Raw genomic sequence first — 17973 nt, 5'->3', positions numbered from 1 at the left:
TGGTGGGATGAGGACATTGTGTCCCTGTGCCAGGCTGATCCCCGTGCCCCTGGGAATGGGGCACCAGGGAGAGGCCGTGAGGCTGGGTGGCTGGGATGAGTGGACACTTGCCTGCTCCTCTCACTGTGCTCTTGCCCCAGAACCAGCCCGTGTCGGTTCTGCCATGAGTTTCCACCAGAGCTCTGTATGCTTTGGTGCCCTCTCTGAGGGTCCCACAGGCCCCCTGCTTTCTTGTTTTCCTTCAAGGGGCCATGTTGCCTGCATCCTCCCAGAACCTCAGTGATGGACAACAGGTGGCCTCAGGGGCCAGCGCCAGGCCCCCCTTGTCTGTGGGACCCTGGCTTCGGAGCAAATCAGCCCTGAGTTCTTTCCACAGGTGCCTGGGGCTCTCGTCTCACTTTCCACGGTCAAGGCCGCACCTCTGGGAACCCCGCTTCCTCACCCTCCAGCGCCCACCCCCGGCAGCCATGTTTGCTTTGGCTCTACCCTGCCGCGCTGCGGGCCCCTCTCTTCTGGACTCTGACCTTGGACAGCCCTGGCTCTCAGCTGTGGGGCCCAACCCCACCCCCTTGCCCCAGTTCTCTCGCCTCACGAATCAGGAAGCCCTGAGCCTGCGGCTGAGTATCTTCTAGATCCTTCCATGTCGAAGCGAGTGACTGAGCTGCTTTCCAAGCCGAGCGGGACTCCGGCGTGTGCCTACCTCACTTGGTCGTGTGTTCATCTGTGGGTGGACACTTGTGGCAGCAGTGATGCTGCTGGGAGCATGCATACACCCATGGCAGCCAGGTCCCTGCTCTCATCTCCCCTGGCTGCAGACCTCTCCGGTGCCTGGGACAGGGCTGCCAGGCCTCTGAGCTCTGTGGTATGCACCCCTCGCCTGACGCCTGAGGAGTCTGACCTGCAGGGGGAGCAGGGACTTGCCTGGGGCCATACCTGCTGCGCAGCGTGGTGGAGCTGTAGACTATCCTGTCCTGCTCTGGCACAAGCCTCTAGGGTAGGATGGGGAACACTGCCTCTGGCCCCTTACAGCTCCCAGCCCCACCCTTCAGCCCGCCTCTGGAACTTTCCTCTTTGTTCTATCACAGAGAACAGGGTTGGGCCTTGAGTCTCCACCTAGGGGCTCCGAGGCCCAGCCCTGCAGCCTGTGTGTCCCGCTGTCTGCCCACTGGGGCTTGGTTGTTGCAAGGAGCAAAAGCTGGCTCCTCTCCTGCACCCGCAGAAGCCGGGACACAGCCACCCTGGCTTCTGCCCAAACCCCAGACACAGTGCTGTTGTCTTCTCAGAGGGGATGGGAGGCGAGGCGAGCTGGAGGGCAGGGAGAGGGGACGGGACAGTCAGGGCCTCTCCGCCCTGGGCTGCTGTGCGCAGCCGCTTCGGCCCTGCCCGGAGGCCCCAGCTACCAATGGGATGCGGGCGGAGCTGCCAGTCCTCCCAACCCGGCTTGCCCTTGTCCTGCCTGCAGCCTGCGGGAGGAATTTCCCACTCTCCTTGCATGAGGGAGCTGGCCGGAGGCTGTCAATCCAGCCCTGCAGGCCGTGGCCTGACCCTTCCCGCTGGCTCCATCAGTATTGCTCTCAGCCCTGGAACTCACTGATCTCCAGGTACCTGGGGCAGGGCTCCCACAGGGTGTGCACGTGATACAAGGGTTCATATGCCCACATGCCATATCAGAGGGCCTGGGTTCAAGTCCCGAGTCCAGCTTCCTGCCATCATGCATTCTGGGAGACAGCAGGTGGTGGTTCAAGTACTTGGGTCCCTGCCAGTCATGTGTGAGACCTGGACTGAAGCCCCTGGCCCATCCCTAGCTGTTGGAAATTCACATTTAAAAAAAAAATCCCTTTTTCATACTGAGCTCAGTTTTCCTCCCAAATGCTCTCTCGCCATTCTGCACACGGCATGGTAGCAGTTAGTGCTGACCTGAATTTGCTTTTCAGCCTGTAACTATTCTGCTGGCTTGAGATCAGTGAGATACATCAGTGGTAGCAGCGTGAGATTAGATCACTCAGGTGAGCAGAGCTCCTCTGCCTCCACACGTAAGCAGGACTGCTGCAAGGTTGATAAGATAGTGAGATACTCCGACCCACTGGAAAATTCCGGCCACTGCTACCCTGTGCCCCGAGGGCCCCACCCCTGGGAAGCCTGGCCCTCAGCCCTCAGACTGGTCGGACCCACACAGAGACTCAGAGAGGTGAAGTAAGGAGTTCTGGGTCACACGACTGATTAGAGCCCCCTCCCTTCTGTCCCCAGAGCTGGGGACCTGAACCCGCTCTGTGCTCCCCGTAGCCCCATCAGTGAGTCCCAGGAGTGAAGGACCCTCCCCACCCTGCCACTGAGGCCTGGGCTCAGTCCCCGCTCATCAGCACCCCACACTCCAGGTGATTTCCCTTTGCACCTGCCGACAGCCAGGTCTTAGGCTCCTGCTGGCGAGATGGGGTTGAGCCCGAATTTCGGAACTTCATGTTGGTCACCATTGGAAGCCGTGCATCCAGCTGGCTGATCAGTGTGGGATCCCCCTGCCTGCCCTGTGCCAGGCCACTCCCAAGTGCCAGTGCTGCTGTGTCCCCCTGTGTTCCCCATGTCCCCAGGGGTTCCCCTGCTCTTTGCTCAGAGACAGCCTCGGAGTGAAGCCCTTGTGCCCTCATCTGTGGGGTTTGCATCCACAGGGGGTAACCCTCACTGGTGTAGCCCAGAATAAACGAAAGCTATAAATTGTCAGCTCCCTGAGGAGAGGGACAGTGTCCCCTGCCCACCTTGCCTGGAGCTCTCAACGGATCTCTAATCCACAGAGCCAGTGTGGAGGCAGGAACGGTTATGCCCATTTCACAGATGCCCGCGCCTTCCTGGGAACAGACCCAAAGGGAATGCTGGCACGTCATCCAACATGGTCATGAGGGCTGCGGGTCGTCTCCCCTGTGCCCCCTGTCTGGGCAGGGTATGGCTGGAGCAGGCGTGGACAGCAGGCCTGGGTGCATCAAGTATGCACCATATCCCAACAAAGGGCCGCCTTATGCTCTGAAACAGGCATGGCGTGGAAAGCCATGCCACGGCGGGTCCACAGGACGGGAGCCCAAAGTCCTGAGGCCGGCTTCAGCTGGCTCCCTGGAGAAGGGGAATTGAGGCCTGTTTGGGGGCATAGAAAAGCTAGGAGGCAGGGGAGGGGGTGGAGGTGCAGGGAGCAGGAGAAGTCAGATGGCTGGAGGGGACTGATTCTACAGGGCTTGTGGGAAATAGGAAACCTTCGGGGGGACAGACCTGGCTGATTTTTGTTTAAGATTTATTTATTTATTTGAAAGTGGGGGGGACTCCCATCTGCTGGTTAACTCCCCAATTGGCTGCAATGGCTAGAACTGCACAGATCTGAAACCAGGAGCCAGGAGCTTCCTCCAGCTCCCCCACGCATGTTCAGGGGTCCAAGGACATGGGCCATTTTCCACTGCTTTCCCAGGTCACAACAGAGAGATGGATCGGAAGTGGAGCAGCCGGGACTTGAACTGGTGCCCATATGGGATGCCAGCACTGCAGGCGGCAGCTTTACCCGCTACACCGCAGCCCCAGTCCCCTGGCTGATGTTTTAAAGGCTCACTCTGGCTGTCGTGGGAATAGGCAGCAGGGGACCCAGGAGAGCTGCAGGGAGCCCAGGTAAGAGGAAGACTAGGCCATTGGTGCCCGGAAGCAGTGGGAGGGTGTAGGTGTTTTGAAGGAGGAAACCCCAGGATTGGTTGATGGAGCGGACAGAATCCTGTGGGACACAGGGCAGGAAGAGTCTTTGGCCTGGCCCTCCTGGTGGAATAGAGTTTCATTTATGAAGATTGGGAAGCCTGGTGAACAGCACGCTTTGGAGAAGAAACCAGGAGTCTAGTGTTGGTCATATTACACCTGAGCTGCCTTCTGTGCCACCCGTACCAACGAAAGTCAGGGGCCTGGGCCAGGGGAGAGGCGTGGGCTGCAGATGCGAGGCTGAGACTTGACAGGCAAAACCAGGAGGTGAGCTGCGGAGGTGAGTGTGCTGAGAGAGGGAAAGCCTGGTGTCCAGAGGCCGAGAGAGGTGAGCAGAGCCTGTTGCTATGGGAGGAGAACCGAGGGGGCCGTGCCCATGGGGTTTAGGTCGGTGGAGGTCCCCGGTGGCTTGAAAGAGCCGCTTGATGGAATGGCTGGGAGTTGCAGGCCGCTTAGAGGGTGATCAAGAAGGAGTGGCGTGCAGACCATGAGAACAGACAAGGCAAGGAAGGTTGGCAAAGAGGAGGCGAGACATGGTGGGCAGCTGCAGGGAGACGCAGGGCCAAAGCGGGGTGGGGGGCTCCCTGTTTTGGGTTCTATTTGATGTTTTAAGATGAGAAAAGTGATAGCAGGATCCCATCCTGGTGGCAATAAAAACCAATAGCAAGGGGCCAGGGGACTGCTGGGGACGGGGCAGAACATGGGTGAGCGGCCTCAAACAGCAACGGGGCCAGGCCGTCGGCCAGCTGCAGCCAGAGGCAGGTGGAACACCTGTTTCTGAGAAAGAGCAGTGGGCAGACTGTTTTCTCACAGCTTTTTAAATCAGGATGTAATGGTTTTATTGTATCCAGCATTGTGCAGCCACGAACTGGGGACTGGAACCCCCATTCTCACACTCTCATCACCCCCTCCAGAGCCACCTGTCCCCAGGAGCCATCGCCCCCACCCCGTTCCCTCCACCTCTGCCAGCCTCTGCACCCAGTAACCGCTGCCTTTCTGGATTTGCCTAACCTGGACATTTCATGGGCATGGACGCACACAACACGTAGTCTTTTGTGACTGGTGCCTTTTGCTTAGTTGCCAAGGTTCATCGTGGTGTAGTGTGTGTGGTGTTTCACTCCTTTTCAAGTGTGATCAGTGTTCTAGTTTTCAGCTGCATCATAGTTCTTTTCTTCCCCCATCAGTCGATGGACACTTGGGTTCTCTGCTCTGGGTCCGTGCCTGGGCAAGTCTGTCTATGGCTGAGTGTTCCAGTGCTCCTGGGTGTACAGCCATGGAGGCCATGGAGTGACACTATGTGGAACACTTGGAGGACGTGGCAAATGCTTTTCCCCAGCAACGGCAGTGGCAGCGAAGCAGCCAGGGTGGCGGGGGCAGGCTGTGAGGTTTGTCTCCCGGTGGGCCTGTTTCAGTTCCAAAGCTGTGATGCAGGCCCGAAGAGTACGGAAGCGTGGGCTGCAGTCCCGGAGGGAGTGGGAGGGCGACTAGGAAAGTTCAGAACAGCGGGGATTCTCTGAAGGCCCTGGAAGTTGGCGCTCAGGACTTAAAGGGACCCACGCCCGCACAGCCCCTGTTTGCCCCTGCCTGGGGCTGCCCAGGTGCAGATGCGGAGTGGAAGGAGGTTGGCATAGGCAGGTGGGACCGGGGCCGGTGCTGGGGCTGGGAGCACAGCCTTTAGGCCTCATCTTCCAACTCTGCGGCCCGTGGGAAAGCGCCCCAACCCCCCGTTAGACCTGCTCCTCTCCACGGGCCCTGGGGACCCTGCTGCCAGCTCCCGGCTCAGATCCAGGCTGGGGTGAACAGCAGAGCAAGACTTCCACTCAGGGGGCGTAAGCCCACATCCCGCCTCCACTGCTCATTAGCAGGGGAACCTGAACAGAGGGCAAGGGGCAGGTCTCTACAGACAGTCAGTTAGGACTCAGGCTGGTGCTGGATCGATGCTGGCTGCAATCTGCCTGGGACCCCACTGTGCGGCTCAGCTTCCAAAGTCCCTGGGATCCAACTGCCCCAGGGTCTCTGCTGCATGCCCGCTCTGCGGTGCCGGCCCCTGGCTGGGCAGGGCAGGTGCATGTGCGCAGCACTGACTGTCTCCACAGTCTGCTTCCTTCTGCCCTCCCGTCCCAGGCTGGCTCTGGCCCTCGCGTTCCCCTTCTCACCTCCACACCCTGGCGCAGCTCCTCTTCTCCAGGGTGACTACCACTTTCTGTCTCTGCTGTCCTCCGACCTTCCTGTCGTGAGCGGCCGAATCCTGATGCCTTCAAAGCACAGCTTTGCCCTTCGTCTGCAGCCTCCCTGGGGCAGTGCTGCAGAAGCAGAGCTGATGAGAGCCTGTGACCAAGGCACCCCAGGGTCTGTGTGCGGAGGGCAGGGGTGGACACGAGATGGATCCCAGTCCCTCATCCCCGTTGCACCTGCTGTCCTGGAGCCCAGCGACTTTCGTGGGATAGAGGCTGTCTCTCAGTTTCAACCACAGTGATTGGCATATTCAGATTTTATATTTTTTTCAGCCAACTTTGATCATTTATAATTTCTTAAATCATCCAGAGTGGAAAAACTATTTTTATCAAACTGCATAGTTTCTTCTCATAGTGAAATATGTATCTGTAACGACAGGCATAGGCCTTTTCTCATTCCAGGTGTTTCTCTTGTCTTCTCTGATAAGAATCGCTAAAGGTTGTTTTCTTTTGTTGTAACAGTCCTTTCAGACAATGGGTTTTTGGATATCAACTACATTCACTGTCCTTTCATTTTTTGGTAATTTCTATCTTTATTGGTGATTTCTTTTCTTTGGTTTTATGCTTCTTTTTTTAAACTTGTAATTCAAATGCCGAGTTAACTTTCAGTTTTGTTTTCTGACATGCATTTAAAACTTAATTTTCCTCCAAGTACCGCTTTGCTTTTATTACTGTCCGTTGTCTTTCACTTCTACATTGGTTGTAATTTCTGCTTTGCTTTTCTTTTTTTTTTTTTTTTGACAGAGTGGATAGTGAGAGAGACGGAGAGAAAGGTCTTCCTTTGCCGTTGGTTCACCCTCCAACGGCCACCACAGCCGGCGCACTGCGGCCGGTGCACCGCGCTGATCCGAAGCCAGGAGCCAGGTGCTTCTGGTCTCCCATGGGGTGCAGGACCCAAGGACTTGGGCCATCCTCCACTGCACTCCCGGGCCACAGCAGAGAGCTGGCCTGGAAGAGGGGCAACCGGGACAGAATCCGGTGCCCCGACCAGGACTAGAACCCGGTGTGCCGGCGCCGCAGGCGGAGGATTAGCCTAGTGAGCCGCAGCGCCGGCCTGCTTTTCTTTTTTGACTAGAGGGTTCTAAAGCGATGTAGCTTTTAAAATTTTCCAGTGGGTAGATTCTTTTGTACTCTTGTTTCTGTTCAAATCTTACTATATTATAGGCAAAATCTGGCCTGTATGATTTTTTCCTCTTTGTAATTTGCTGAAATTTTTGTTTACAGCCTAACCTATGGCCATGTGTGTTTGAGAAGCGCTTATTCACTGCTGGTGGGTGAAGTTTGTTCCCCCTCTCAGATTAAGTTTTTAAATCGTGTTGTTGAAGGAGAGCTCATTAGTTTGGGGGAGCCTTTTGTTCTGGGTTTCAGATGTCCCTCAGTGGCTGTGGGATGTGTCACTTTCTACGTTTTCTTCAAGATTGATTTTTTATGCGTCTATATTTTAAGACAGTGTTCTCAGATGCTTGGGATTCATTAACTTGGCCACATCTTGGTGCTTGAACCCTTTCCTGTTTAATGACCTGGCCTGGACTTCTGATTTGATTCCCTTCTTTTCTCTTAGTTAGCCTGTTTCCGGCATACTATTTTTTATTCTTTTACTTTTATCCTTTTCAGGTTGTTTTGTTTTACATGTGTGTCTTTTGTATTAGTAGATGAATTTTGATTAAATATCTGCTTTTAAGAGGTAAGTTTAAGCCATTTGCATTTGTTGTGATTAGATTTACTTCTGCCATCTTATTTCATGTCTACTTTTTATTGCACTTGCTTATTTTTATTAGGTGTATTTTTGCCTTTTGTTGGCTTGGTCCCACTTACTTTATTCTGGTTTTTTTCTTCCATTGATTAGGGAATTTGGGGTTTTGTTTCTGTTTGGCAGTTAGCTGTGTGCGTACATGTGTGTATACCTTGAGTGTTCTTACGTCAGCATCTGGATGCAACCATGATCAGTCTCAGGGAGCTTGTGCAGCACCCCACCCCCCCACCTCCCGCCACGGGAACAGCTCGTGCCCAGCCTCAGAGGGGACAGCAGCAGCCTGGGAGACTGGTGACAGCTCCTGAGTGGCCTTATTCTTCCCTAGTTCTGGACACAGCCGGGCAGGAGGAGTTCAGCGCCATGCGGGAGCAGTACATGCGCACAGGGGATGGCTTCCTCATCGTCTACTCGGTCACCGACAAGGCCAGCTTCGAGCACGTGGACCGCTTCCACCAGCTCATCCTGCGTGTCAAGGACAGGTGAGGGCAGCAGCCAGGGCCCCCTGCTCTGGCTCGGCAGGGCCTCTGTCTTCTCTCTCTCCCTCTCTGTCCCCCATCCCTTTTCTCTGTCGGCCTCTCTGATTTTCAGAGGCAGCTGCAGCACAGTGGGGCCGAGCTGACTCCTGTCCTGCCCCACTGACCTCCCTATTCGTTCCTCTGTGACTCCCTAGTTCTTTCTGCCAGGCCACACTGCTTCCAAGGCTTCCAGGCTCAGCTCCCTCCCATCCCTCAGTCAAGGAATCACCAGTGGGCGACATCTCTGTTTTCCCAATTATGTTATGATCAAAGAGAAAGCAGAGGTTCTCTCCAGTGTGTACTATACTTGGTTAAATCACATGTGACTCTGGGGTTTCTAAACCCCTAATTACAGGCTCATTTCTTCCCCTGAGCATCATGTATAGTAGTTGAATAATTTGGAGTCTGTTTTAGGCCCAAGTTGTCAGTTAATTGGATCTCAAAGAAGGAACATAAAGAAAATAAAAAGACTAACAGGAAAATAGAAAACTAAGTAAGTCCCAGTAAGGTTGAAAAAATCCATTGAAGGCCTGACCTGAAGGCCTGTTTCTTTTTTTTTTTAAGATTTTATTTTATTTTTTTGAGAGGTAGAGTTACAGACGGAGAACAGGAGAGACAGAAAGGTCTTCTATCCGCTGGTTCACTCCCCATATGGCTGCCACTGCTAGAGCTGGGCCAATCTGAAGCCAGGAGCCAGGAGCAGGGGCTCAAGGACTTGGGCCATCCTCCACTGCTTTCCCAGGCCATGGCAGAGAGTTGGATTGGAAGTAGAGCAGCCGGGATTTGAACCAGTCCATATGGGATGCCAGCACTACAGGCAGAGGATTAGCCCACTACACCACAGCATCAGCACCAAAGGTCTGGTTTTAATACCTTTACCTGGTATAGGGGTGTGCACGAACACACACACGCACACACTCATGCACCCACACAGTGCACCTATATGCACACACACGTGCTTGCACATGGGCACACATACGTATACACAGCTCCAATAGATAGATGCAGACCATCCTGAACATAGGAGCACAGGACTCTGAAGAGAGAAGATGCGAGTGACAGACGTGGGAACACAGGCAGCGTCCTTAGGGATCACAGCAGTGGAAGGATGTGTTTTCACTCAGCAGACGACAGTATTTTGAATGAAAATACGCCATGCTGCCAAAGAGGCCGTGAGACTGATGGTCCCTCCCTTTGGGACAAGGATCTGGTCACGAGGTCAGGAAGTCTTTAAGGCCTCTCGATCCCTCCCCTGGGAGCTGTCCTGATTCTGCAGCTGCCAGTTACGCAGTGCCAGCTGTGTGGGACCCTGTCCCCGGAGCTCCTCACCAGTCGTGGCTGCTGGCCCCGGCAGCCCTGCAGGGCTGGTACATCAGCACGATGGGGCCCGAGGCAGGGAGCCGCTACCTGGGCCTGCAGCCCCTCGGGCCTCACTGCTGGCCTTGCAACAGGCCCCTCCCACCCAGGCCCTCACCTCTTTCTGGAAAGGGAGGAGGAGGAAGGATGGGGAGGCGCCGGGGCTGTGTCAGGCCTCAGGTGTTGTTGCGCAGCCTTAACGGGAAGACAGACTTCACAGCGCTGCTGTTTCTTCATTTCCTAGGGAGTCCTTCCCGATGATCCTGGTGGCCAATAAGGTCGATCTGATGCACTTGAGGAAAATCACCAGGGAGCAAGGAAAAGAAATGGCGACCAAACACAATGTAGGTGTGTGGGTGTGTGAGTGAGTGTGCATGTGTGTGTGTGTGTGGGGGGGTTAACGCCCCATCGCTCCAGCAGCCCTGGCCTCTGCAGATGGAACGTGGCCTCCTGGGTGGCCAGCTGCATTCCACAGAGAGGCCTCCTAGAGCATCCGTGGTGGGGGAGTTTGGTGTAAGACAGCGGACCAGAGAGAACGCAGCCTCCCTTGGTCGTTAGAGACCCTAAGGTCAGGACCAGGCACCTTCAGGGTGGCCTGGAGGCCATGGTCAGCACCCCCCAAGGCAGAACAGATTCATCACTGAGCTGTGGCAGAAGGGCTGGTTCTGTCCGCCTCTCCGAGTCAGCCCCTGCTTGTGCTGAGCGCCCAGGCTCAGCTGCTGGCCTGCTGTGGGCCGGCACTGTGCCCCTCGTCATCTCCTCCTCACTGGCACACCTTGCAGCAGGCCCCATTGTCCCCACCAGATGAGGGAGCACACAGGCCCGTCACTGGGCTGCCTGGCCTTCTGCGCTCTGGACGGTGCTGATGGGGTCTCCGGGCTCCCCCTCAAAAGGCTTCATCATACACAAGTCCCCTCTGCCTGCTGTAGAGATGCCCCGCCCCTCCACCGGGCGGCCCAGCTCTGCAGACTGAGGGAGGAGCCTCTGTCGTGTTTTCATTCACTTGTTCCTCCAGTAGTGCCTCTAGGCCCTGGGAAACAACGGTCCCTACCCCCTGGTGCCAACTTCCAGAGATGGGAGATGGCCAGTCACCACAGCGAATCAGACCGGGAAGAGGAGAGGGAATGTGACAGCTGTGTGCTGGGAGCAGCCGGTAGGGGTCAAGGGTGTGAGCGAGCGGGGAGGCCAGTATGGGTTGATGACTTGGGCCCTGTGGAGCTCACAAAGATGACGAGAAGTCAGTGGAGTCCGCTGTGTCTCCAAGAGCAGGCAGGATTCGCTCACAGACTGGATACGGAGGGAGGGAAGGAAAGGCATTGAGGATGAGTCCAAGGTGCGAGATCATCAGAAGACCAGGGATGCAGGCCGTGCCGGGAAGACGGTGGGAGTAGGTGTGCGGGGAAGGCCCTGAGAAATTGGTCCCGGGTCTTTCAGATTTGAGGGGGCTTGGAGGAACCAAGCAGGCAGAGTCAGCCGTGTCAGGCCCGAGGCGAGTGTGGGCAGTCACTGGCGTGTCAGGCCTTGAGGCCAGGAGCCCAAGTGCCTGGCTGGAGATGGGCCAGGACTGAGGCTGGGGCACTTCTGCCCTGGGAGGTGCAGAGTGAGGAACGCCATCAGGGGCCTTTCCTGGCTGTGTGGGGGCGGGCAGTGGCACTGCTGTTGCCCAGGCTTTCCCTCATTTCAGGACTTGCTGACCTGAGCAGGGCCCACCAGCCAGGTAGACGGTGTGGGAGGACCTGGCAGGACAACGCAGCTGGGTGTGGCACAGGCAGCAGGGCTGAGACCCCCAGGCCCAGGGCCACCTGTGCTGGCAGGAGGACGGGAGGTGAAGAAGGTGCAGGTGCTCTCCCGCTTGCCTTCAGGGCGTGCCCAGGGCAGCACCTTGGGCTCTTCTGGCTCAGGGGCCCTTAGGGCTCTCTCAGGTATCTATCAGGTGGCACCCTGCTCCCCTCTGGACATGGTGTCCAGCCTGGAAGAGGCATTGCAGCTGCTTCAGCACCCCTGGCAGGTTTCTTTCAGTCTCACCAGGGGTTCCCAGTGTGGTCAAAGGATTTCAAGGTCGCAGTCTGCCCTGGGCCAGCAGTCAGCTGTAACGAGCCCTCTGACCCCAGGCGACCATGACCTCGGGAAGATGCTGTCGGGCTGTACTCTGAGCCTTATTCCTGTGAACCCTCCGCCTCCACCCCCCCATGCAAAGTGTCAGTCACTTCTCTCCCCACATGCTTTTCCTTTGCACCTGTCTTCTATGGAAAGGCGTGAAGTTTGTCATCAGAAACAAGTCATGACAAATAAGTCGGCTTACTCCCCTCTCATCAAGGGAGGCCTGTGTGTGGCCCCTGGATGCCGCACACGCCCGGGCGAGCACTTCCTGCCTTTGTGGGTCCCTGCTGTAGATGAGGACACTGGTGTGTGTCCTGGCTGCAGAACCCTTGCTGTCTCCTGCCAGCCCCAGACGTTGTGTAGATGCTGGCCCCGGAGACCCAGCCTGTGGGCTCCCCTCGGCCGCATCTCCCACATGCCGCTTGCTGCTGATCCCCCAGCAGAAACCTTGCATACACGTGGCTGGGCTCCTGGCTCACAGACAGTCCAAATAAGAGCCGGGCTGGCGAGGCTTGCTGGGCTGGGGGTGGGGGCGGGCACAACTCACCACAATCACCAGAGTCACAGCGGGCCCCAGAGACACAGGCAGGAATCACCCCCAAGGTAGAGAGACAGAGCTTGGAAAGAAAAAGCATAGAATCAGAATGTGTGTGGCTTTTTCTTTTTTTTAAGGTCTATTTTATTTATTTGAAAGGCAGAGTGACAGAAAGAGGGAGAGACAGAGCTTCCATCTGCTGGTTTACTCCCCAAATGGCCACAATGGCTGGACCTGGGCCAGGCCGTGGCCAAGGCCAAGAGCTTCATCCGGGTCTGCCACCTGGGTACAGGGGCCCAAGCACTTGAGCCATCTTCCTCTGCTTTCCCTTGGGCCATCTTTCTCTGCTTTCCCAGGCTCATTAGCAGGGAGCTTGATTGGAAGTGGAGCATCTGGGACTCGAACCGGCGCCCATATGGGGTGGCATGCTGCACTACAGTGCTGGCCCCCAGCAAGTGTTTTAGTCTGGAAAATGAACCCAGTGTTAGTCTTCAAGTGTCTGACAAAGTCATGGAGATTCTATTTTGGGGAACTGTTAACCCTCTCTGAGACTAGGGAGGGGGAGGAGACTGGCAAAGCCATCAGTGAAATGTCCCAGCCTCACAGAGCGAGAGCCCTCCAAGGAAGCTTGACGCTTAGGGCCAGGGACTTGAAAAGCACATGGAGGGCTGGTGCTGTGGCATAGCAGGTAAAGCTGCCATCCGCAGCGCTGGCATCTCATGTGGGTGCAGGTTCGAATCCCAGCTGCTCCACTTCCAATCCAGCTCCCTGTTAGTGCACCTGGGAAAGCAGCAGAGGATGGCCCAAGTGTTTGGGCCCCTGCATCCACATGGGAGATCCCAAAGAAGCTCCTGGCTCCTGGCTAGGTTCTGGCCAAGCCCCAGCTGTTGCAGCCATGTGAGGAGTAAACCAATGGAAGGAAGATCTCTCTCTCTCCTTCTCTCTCTCTGTAACTGTGACTTTCAAATAAATATTAAAAAAAAAAAAAGCCTATAGGACCCTCGGACCCTCCGAGAGTTTATACTATTAAGGGGGACAGGGCTTTGGGCATCTCAGTGTTGCTTTGACCAAGTTGAGCTTTGCCTTCCAGATTCCGTACATAGAAACGAGTGCCAAGGACCCCCCTCTCAACGTGGACAAAGCCTTCCATGACCTCGTTAGAGTAATTAGGTGAGCGCCTCCCACTTCCCTAGCAGTGCCGTGCAGTGGGCACCTGGCTGTAGCCATGGGCTCTGCCAACGGCCCTGGCTCTGAGGCCGAGGCTGGCTGTTCTGGGTCTGCTTCTGCGTCTCCTGTTCCCCCTTCCGTGTCTTTCCCCTGCCTTTTCCACCCGCCCCTGCCCTCCCCCTGGCTGCAGACCCCTTCAGTCTCAGGCCCCTGGAGGGCGGCTCCCTGCAGCCCAGCAGCCTTGATCCAGAAGCTTGCATCGTGGTGAGAAGTGAGGCCCTCGCCTCTCCCCTGCCCCCAGAGCAGAGCCCTCTCTGCACGCCCCACATTCTGATTCCAGGGCTCAGGGCCTGGAGCCGCGTGTGTCTGCTTTGTAGAGAAGGCGGGGCACTGTGGGTCTCCTGTGTCGTCAGCAGTACCCGGGAGCCTCTAGAATAGTCCTTCGTACCCTCACGGCCCAGACCCTAATCACCAGTGCTCAGGAGGCTGGGAGGACCCCCTGGCTGCGCTCCCCATCACTGTCTCCACCCCACCCCCTCTCGCCAGCGAGTCTCGGGTACTGAGCACCAAGTTCGCCTTTGCACAGGTGAACCCAGACCCGGGGCTCCAGCAGTGTGCGTGCCTGTCATCCCCTCTGCCCCGCGCTGTCCACACCCCACATGTCCATCGCCCAGCGTCACGGGCAGAGCAGGGCCTGCACACCAGGGCTTCGATGCCGGGTGTGTGCTCTCGGGATGAGCTGCCCTGGGGCACCTTGCCTGCAGCTGGGAGAAGCTCCTGCCGGGAAGCTTGCGTTGATACCCTCAGTGGGGACCTGTGGTTCCCAGGGCAGCTGCAGACCTGGGAAAAGCCAACAGAAAGCGTGTCAGCACGCCTTTGCCCTCACTAAGCTGCCCTGCTGGCTCACTTAGAATGCGAAACACGGATGTCAATGGCAACACGCCACGAAACCCGACCTCACTGAGGCGTGAATGTAAGCAGCCGCAGCACGGTGTTGGCAGGTCCCCCGAGCGGGGGAGACTTTGAGTTCCCTGCCTCTCCCTCCCCAGTGTCTAGGCCTCCAGAGACAGACACCACCCTGCCAGGGCCCCCTCCTGTGGCCAGGTCAGCAGCCGCCCACGGTTTGTCCCCGGCTGGCCCAGCCACCCAGCACCTGCACAGGCCCGGGGGCGGGTGAGGGAGGAGGGGCCAGGAGAAGCAGAGGCCAATCTGACTTGTTTGTCCTTCATTGTTCCAAAAGGCAACAGATCCCCGAAAAAAGCCAGAAGAAGAAGAAGAAAACCAAATGGCGGGGAGACCGGGCCACTGGCACCCACAAACTGCAGTGCGTGATCTTGTGACGGGCCTGAGGTCCGGGGTGCAGTGACCACGACCCGGCCAGCCCTCAGGACCCCTCCACCACCTAACCGCACTGAGCACTCTTTCTAACCACCACCCGTGGCCCTAGGCCTCGCACAGGAAGGGAGACAGGGAGGGAGGGCAGGGAGCCGGCAGGGGCGGGCCTTGCCCGGGGGCCAGGGCTTCCTCCTTTCCCCCAGGAGATGAGGAAGCCCCTGTTGAGCCTGCTGAGCCGCCTCCTCGGAGGTGTGCTGTTTCTCTCACCTCATGGGCGTGGAAATGTCTGTCCACCTACACATACAGAACAAGCCCTGAGCAAGCTTCCGCCCTTGCCCGCAGCTCCTCGGTGTCTGAGCTTGGGCGTCTTTTGTAGATTTTTAAATTATTTTAATGATTGTTGTTTTCCTAAAGGGGTCTGTGCCCACTGCTACAGAGCCCCCTAACCTCCCAATCACAGGTCTGAGATGTTGTTGTTATTGTATACTCTGTTCTCCCAGCGGTGCCCAAACTGAACCCGATAAGAAAGTAGAGTGTCGGAGAGGACCGGTGTCAGTGGGAACTGTGGCTTGGGGCCCTGGACTGTGGGTCCAGCTGGGAGGGGAGGGGTGCGGCCCTACTCGTGGCCTGGACGGGAGAGACGGGAAGTGCTGACTGCCAGGGCTTTGCAGGTTGAGGCTGCAGATGTTAGAAGAGGGGGTTTTACTTTGCCGAGGGCAGTGGCTGGCACAAGCGTGCCAGTTCTAAGAGGAGTTTTCATTGTCCAGCAAATGTATGCAGTAAGTTGATCGGCTTTGCAAAAGTGTGTGCTGGGTTTTCAGGGAGGGTGGGGTCAGCAGTGTGCTCGCGGATGTGTGAGAGGGCGCTGGCCGGCTCAGACCCGTCGCCTCCTGCACTGTCCATCCCGTGGGCTGCCTGCTGCCTTTCTGACCTAAGCGCGCAGACACCATCTGGAAAACTGGTTCGTGCTGAATCTTCACCCAGACCGATTCAGTGCTGTCGTCAGTGAAACAGCACCCGGACCGGAAGCCATTTTCCTACTCCAGAAGGACAGTCGGTGAGCAAGCCCTTTCTGGAATTTGAAGACTGAGCAATTCGGCTGCCTTGGAACATCCTTTTAGCAACCTCTTGGCTCTTGACTGGACTCCATCACCAGAGAAGAAAGGCGGGTCTGGCCGACGTGCCGGTGCCAGCAGCCAGGCGGGGGGAGGGGCAGCAGCACGCACGCCCCCGAAGGGAGGGCCACAGCTGGTGCCCTTATTTCCCAGATGTCACATATGAGGCCACCAAACCAACGAGGGCACCCGCAGCAGGCTGCCTGGCCACTCTTAGGAGAAAGAGCCCCAGGGAAGACGAGCGCCTACTGTCCGTCGGGGCGCCTGGGTCCTCTGACAGTCCCCAACCCGGCGAGCTCGCCGGCTGGAGGATGATTCTGCCGCAAGAGGAGGCTTGGGACTCTGGCTAGTCGGAGGTCACAGTTAGCAGTCTACATGGCCCTGTATTTCTGCATGGGAGGATGAGAGAGAACATTCCAGATGAGGCCCTTCAGAGTCCCCCCAGTCCTGTACTGCTAACAGGCATTCTGAACCGCAGGAGGACAAAGCTGTTTCCAAGCCTTAGACTTCTCCGAGCCACCAGCTTCGCAGCCCCGTGTGTGATGGCAGCTGCCAGCTGGGGGTGCGGGCCAGGAGAGGTGAGGAAGGAGACGCTTTGCACTGACAGAGACGGAGGAGACAAGAAGCCCCGCTCACGGGACGATGGCACCAGCAGCTGCTCCCGGCAGTGGAGGTAGGTCGTTGACCTGGAGCAGATAATGCGCTGCACTCAAGGGCTCACAGCGCTGCTGGTCTGCCCCCCGCCCCCTGCCGGCCCATCTTCCAGCGCATGGATCCTGCATTGGCCCACAGCTCAGTTCCACTGTGCCCAAGGGAGAAACCGATCGACAACTGACCTGCAGCCTCCGCTTTTGGACCAATGGGGAGCTTTCGTCTCCCGTTTCTCCTGTTTTCCCTGTAGGTTAGGTGAGTTGATTTTCAGACATGAGTCCTAGTGACAGAGGTGGCTTCTGGATGGGCGAAGGTAGAGTGTACCCTGGGGCATACACACCCCATACAGCCTCTCCCTCGTCACCTGGCAGGGCCAGGCTGCGACAGCTGCTCTGGGTCCCACTGGGACCTGTGGCCGTGGTGACATCCTCGCATGCCCACTGGTTTCCCAGGGAATAGTGCAGGCTTCACATGACCCTGAAACACACCCTACCTGCAGTCCCCTCACCCCATGCCCTGCGTGGTGTGCTCTCGGATCCCCTCCCCGTTCTGGCACCCTGCTCAGAGGGCTCCCTTTCTCCCCAGGGGGAGTCCCCACCATGGGGCCATGGCCACTTACTGCCCATGCACTTTGCCCCCAGGGGATGCGTAGATGCTTTCATTAGGGCTTTGCCGGGCACCTTCTCCTGGCACGTGCTGGGGAGAGTGCTTGGTTGGCCTACGTGGCCCACTAACACGTGGCTATTCTAACTCCGAGGCCCCTGAGGCCTGTGACAGGACGATCAGAACCAGTTTCCCCCATTAGCAGCCCGTTGGGTTTTGAAATCCCACGTTGGGTTTGCTTAGAAGGAAAGATACTTGAATTATGGAGCACCCCTGGGTGCCCAGCCTCTGTTACGCAGTATTGACAGGTGGCCGTTGTGAAACGAGGGTGATGCCTGAAGATCTCAATGATGCTTGAGCCTTTTCTGTAACTTTTTATTAAGTCTTTGTGTATCTCGACTCCTTAATAAAGAAAAGAAAGACTCGTTTGTCTCGTTTCCTGTGTTTGCTGAAGTCGTGCTGAGAGCACTGTAAGTTGTCACCTTTGTGCCCACCTCTTAGAGCACCATGACCTTGGTTCTTACCAGACCAAAGCGGAGGAGGAGCCCGCCAGTGGCCGTGAGGGTCTCTCCTTCCTGCACGAGCCAAAGACGAAGCAGGTGAGACAGGCACAGGCCCTTGATGCTGGGTACACTCGGGTTCTTTGTGCGCCTTTAAAACATTTTTAAAGCATTGGTTGATTTGAAAGGCAGAGAGAGAGGTAGAGACAGAAAGAGAGAGACCTTCCATTCACTGGTTCACTCTCCAAATGGCAACAACTGCCAGGGCTGGGCCGGACAGAAGCCAGGAGCCAGGAGCTTCATCTGGGTCTCCCACATGGGTGGCAGGGGCCTATACACTTGGCCATCTTCCACTGCTTTCTCCAGGCTTCATTGGCAGGGAGCTAGATCAG

General features: G+C 56.9%; 1 protein-coding gene across 4 annotated transcripts in view; it reads left to right on the top strand.

The window, feature by feature from the left end:
- The window catches only part of MRAS (muscle RAS oncogene homolog), a 47139-nt gene extending 29633 nt beyond the window's left edge, over positions 1-17506 (top strand). For 3 of the 4 annotated variants that reach the window (XM_051818636.3, XM_051818637.3, XM_051818635.3), the window contains exons 3-6: positions 8030-8183; positions 9820-9919; positions 13301-13380; positions 14618-17506. In XM_051818636.3, the coding sequence (XP_051674596.1) occupies positions 8030-8183; positions 9820-9919; positions 13301-13380; positions 14618-14717 (434 nt within the window). In that variant the 3' untranslated portion in view covers positions 14718-17506. Of the gene's footprint in view, positions 1-8029; positions 8184-9819; positions 9924-13300; positions 13381-14617 lie in introns of all 4 variants that reach the window. The other variant, XM_051818638.3, reaches the window with a different exon arrangement.
- The last annotated feature ends 467 nt before the right edge of the window (positions 17507-17973 follow it).

This window comes from Oryctolagus cuniculus, chromosome 4 (assembly GCF_051225735.1).
Source record: "Oryctolagus cuniculus isolate XC-2025 breed Fujian yellow rabbit chromosome 4, ASM5122573v1, whole genome shotgun sequence".
Taxonomy (NCBI): domain Eukaryota; kingdom Metazoa; phylum Chordata; class Mammalia; order Lagomorpha; family Leporidae; genus Oryctolagus; species Oryctolagus cuniculus.
This window is presented reverse-complemented; position numbering and strand designations above follow the sequence as displayed.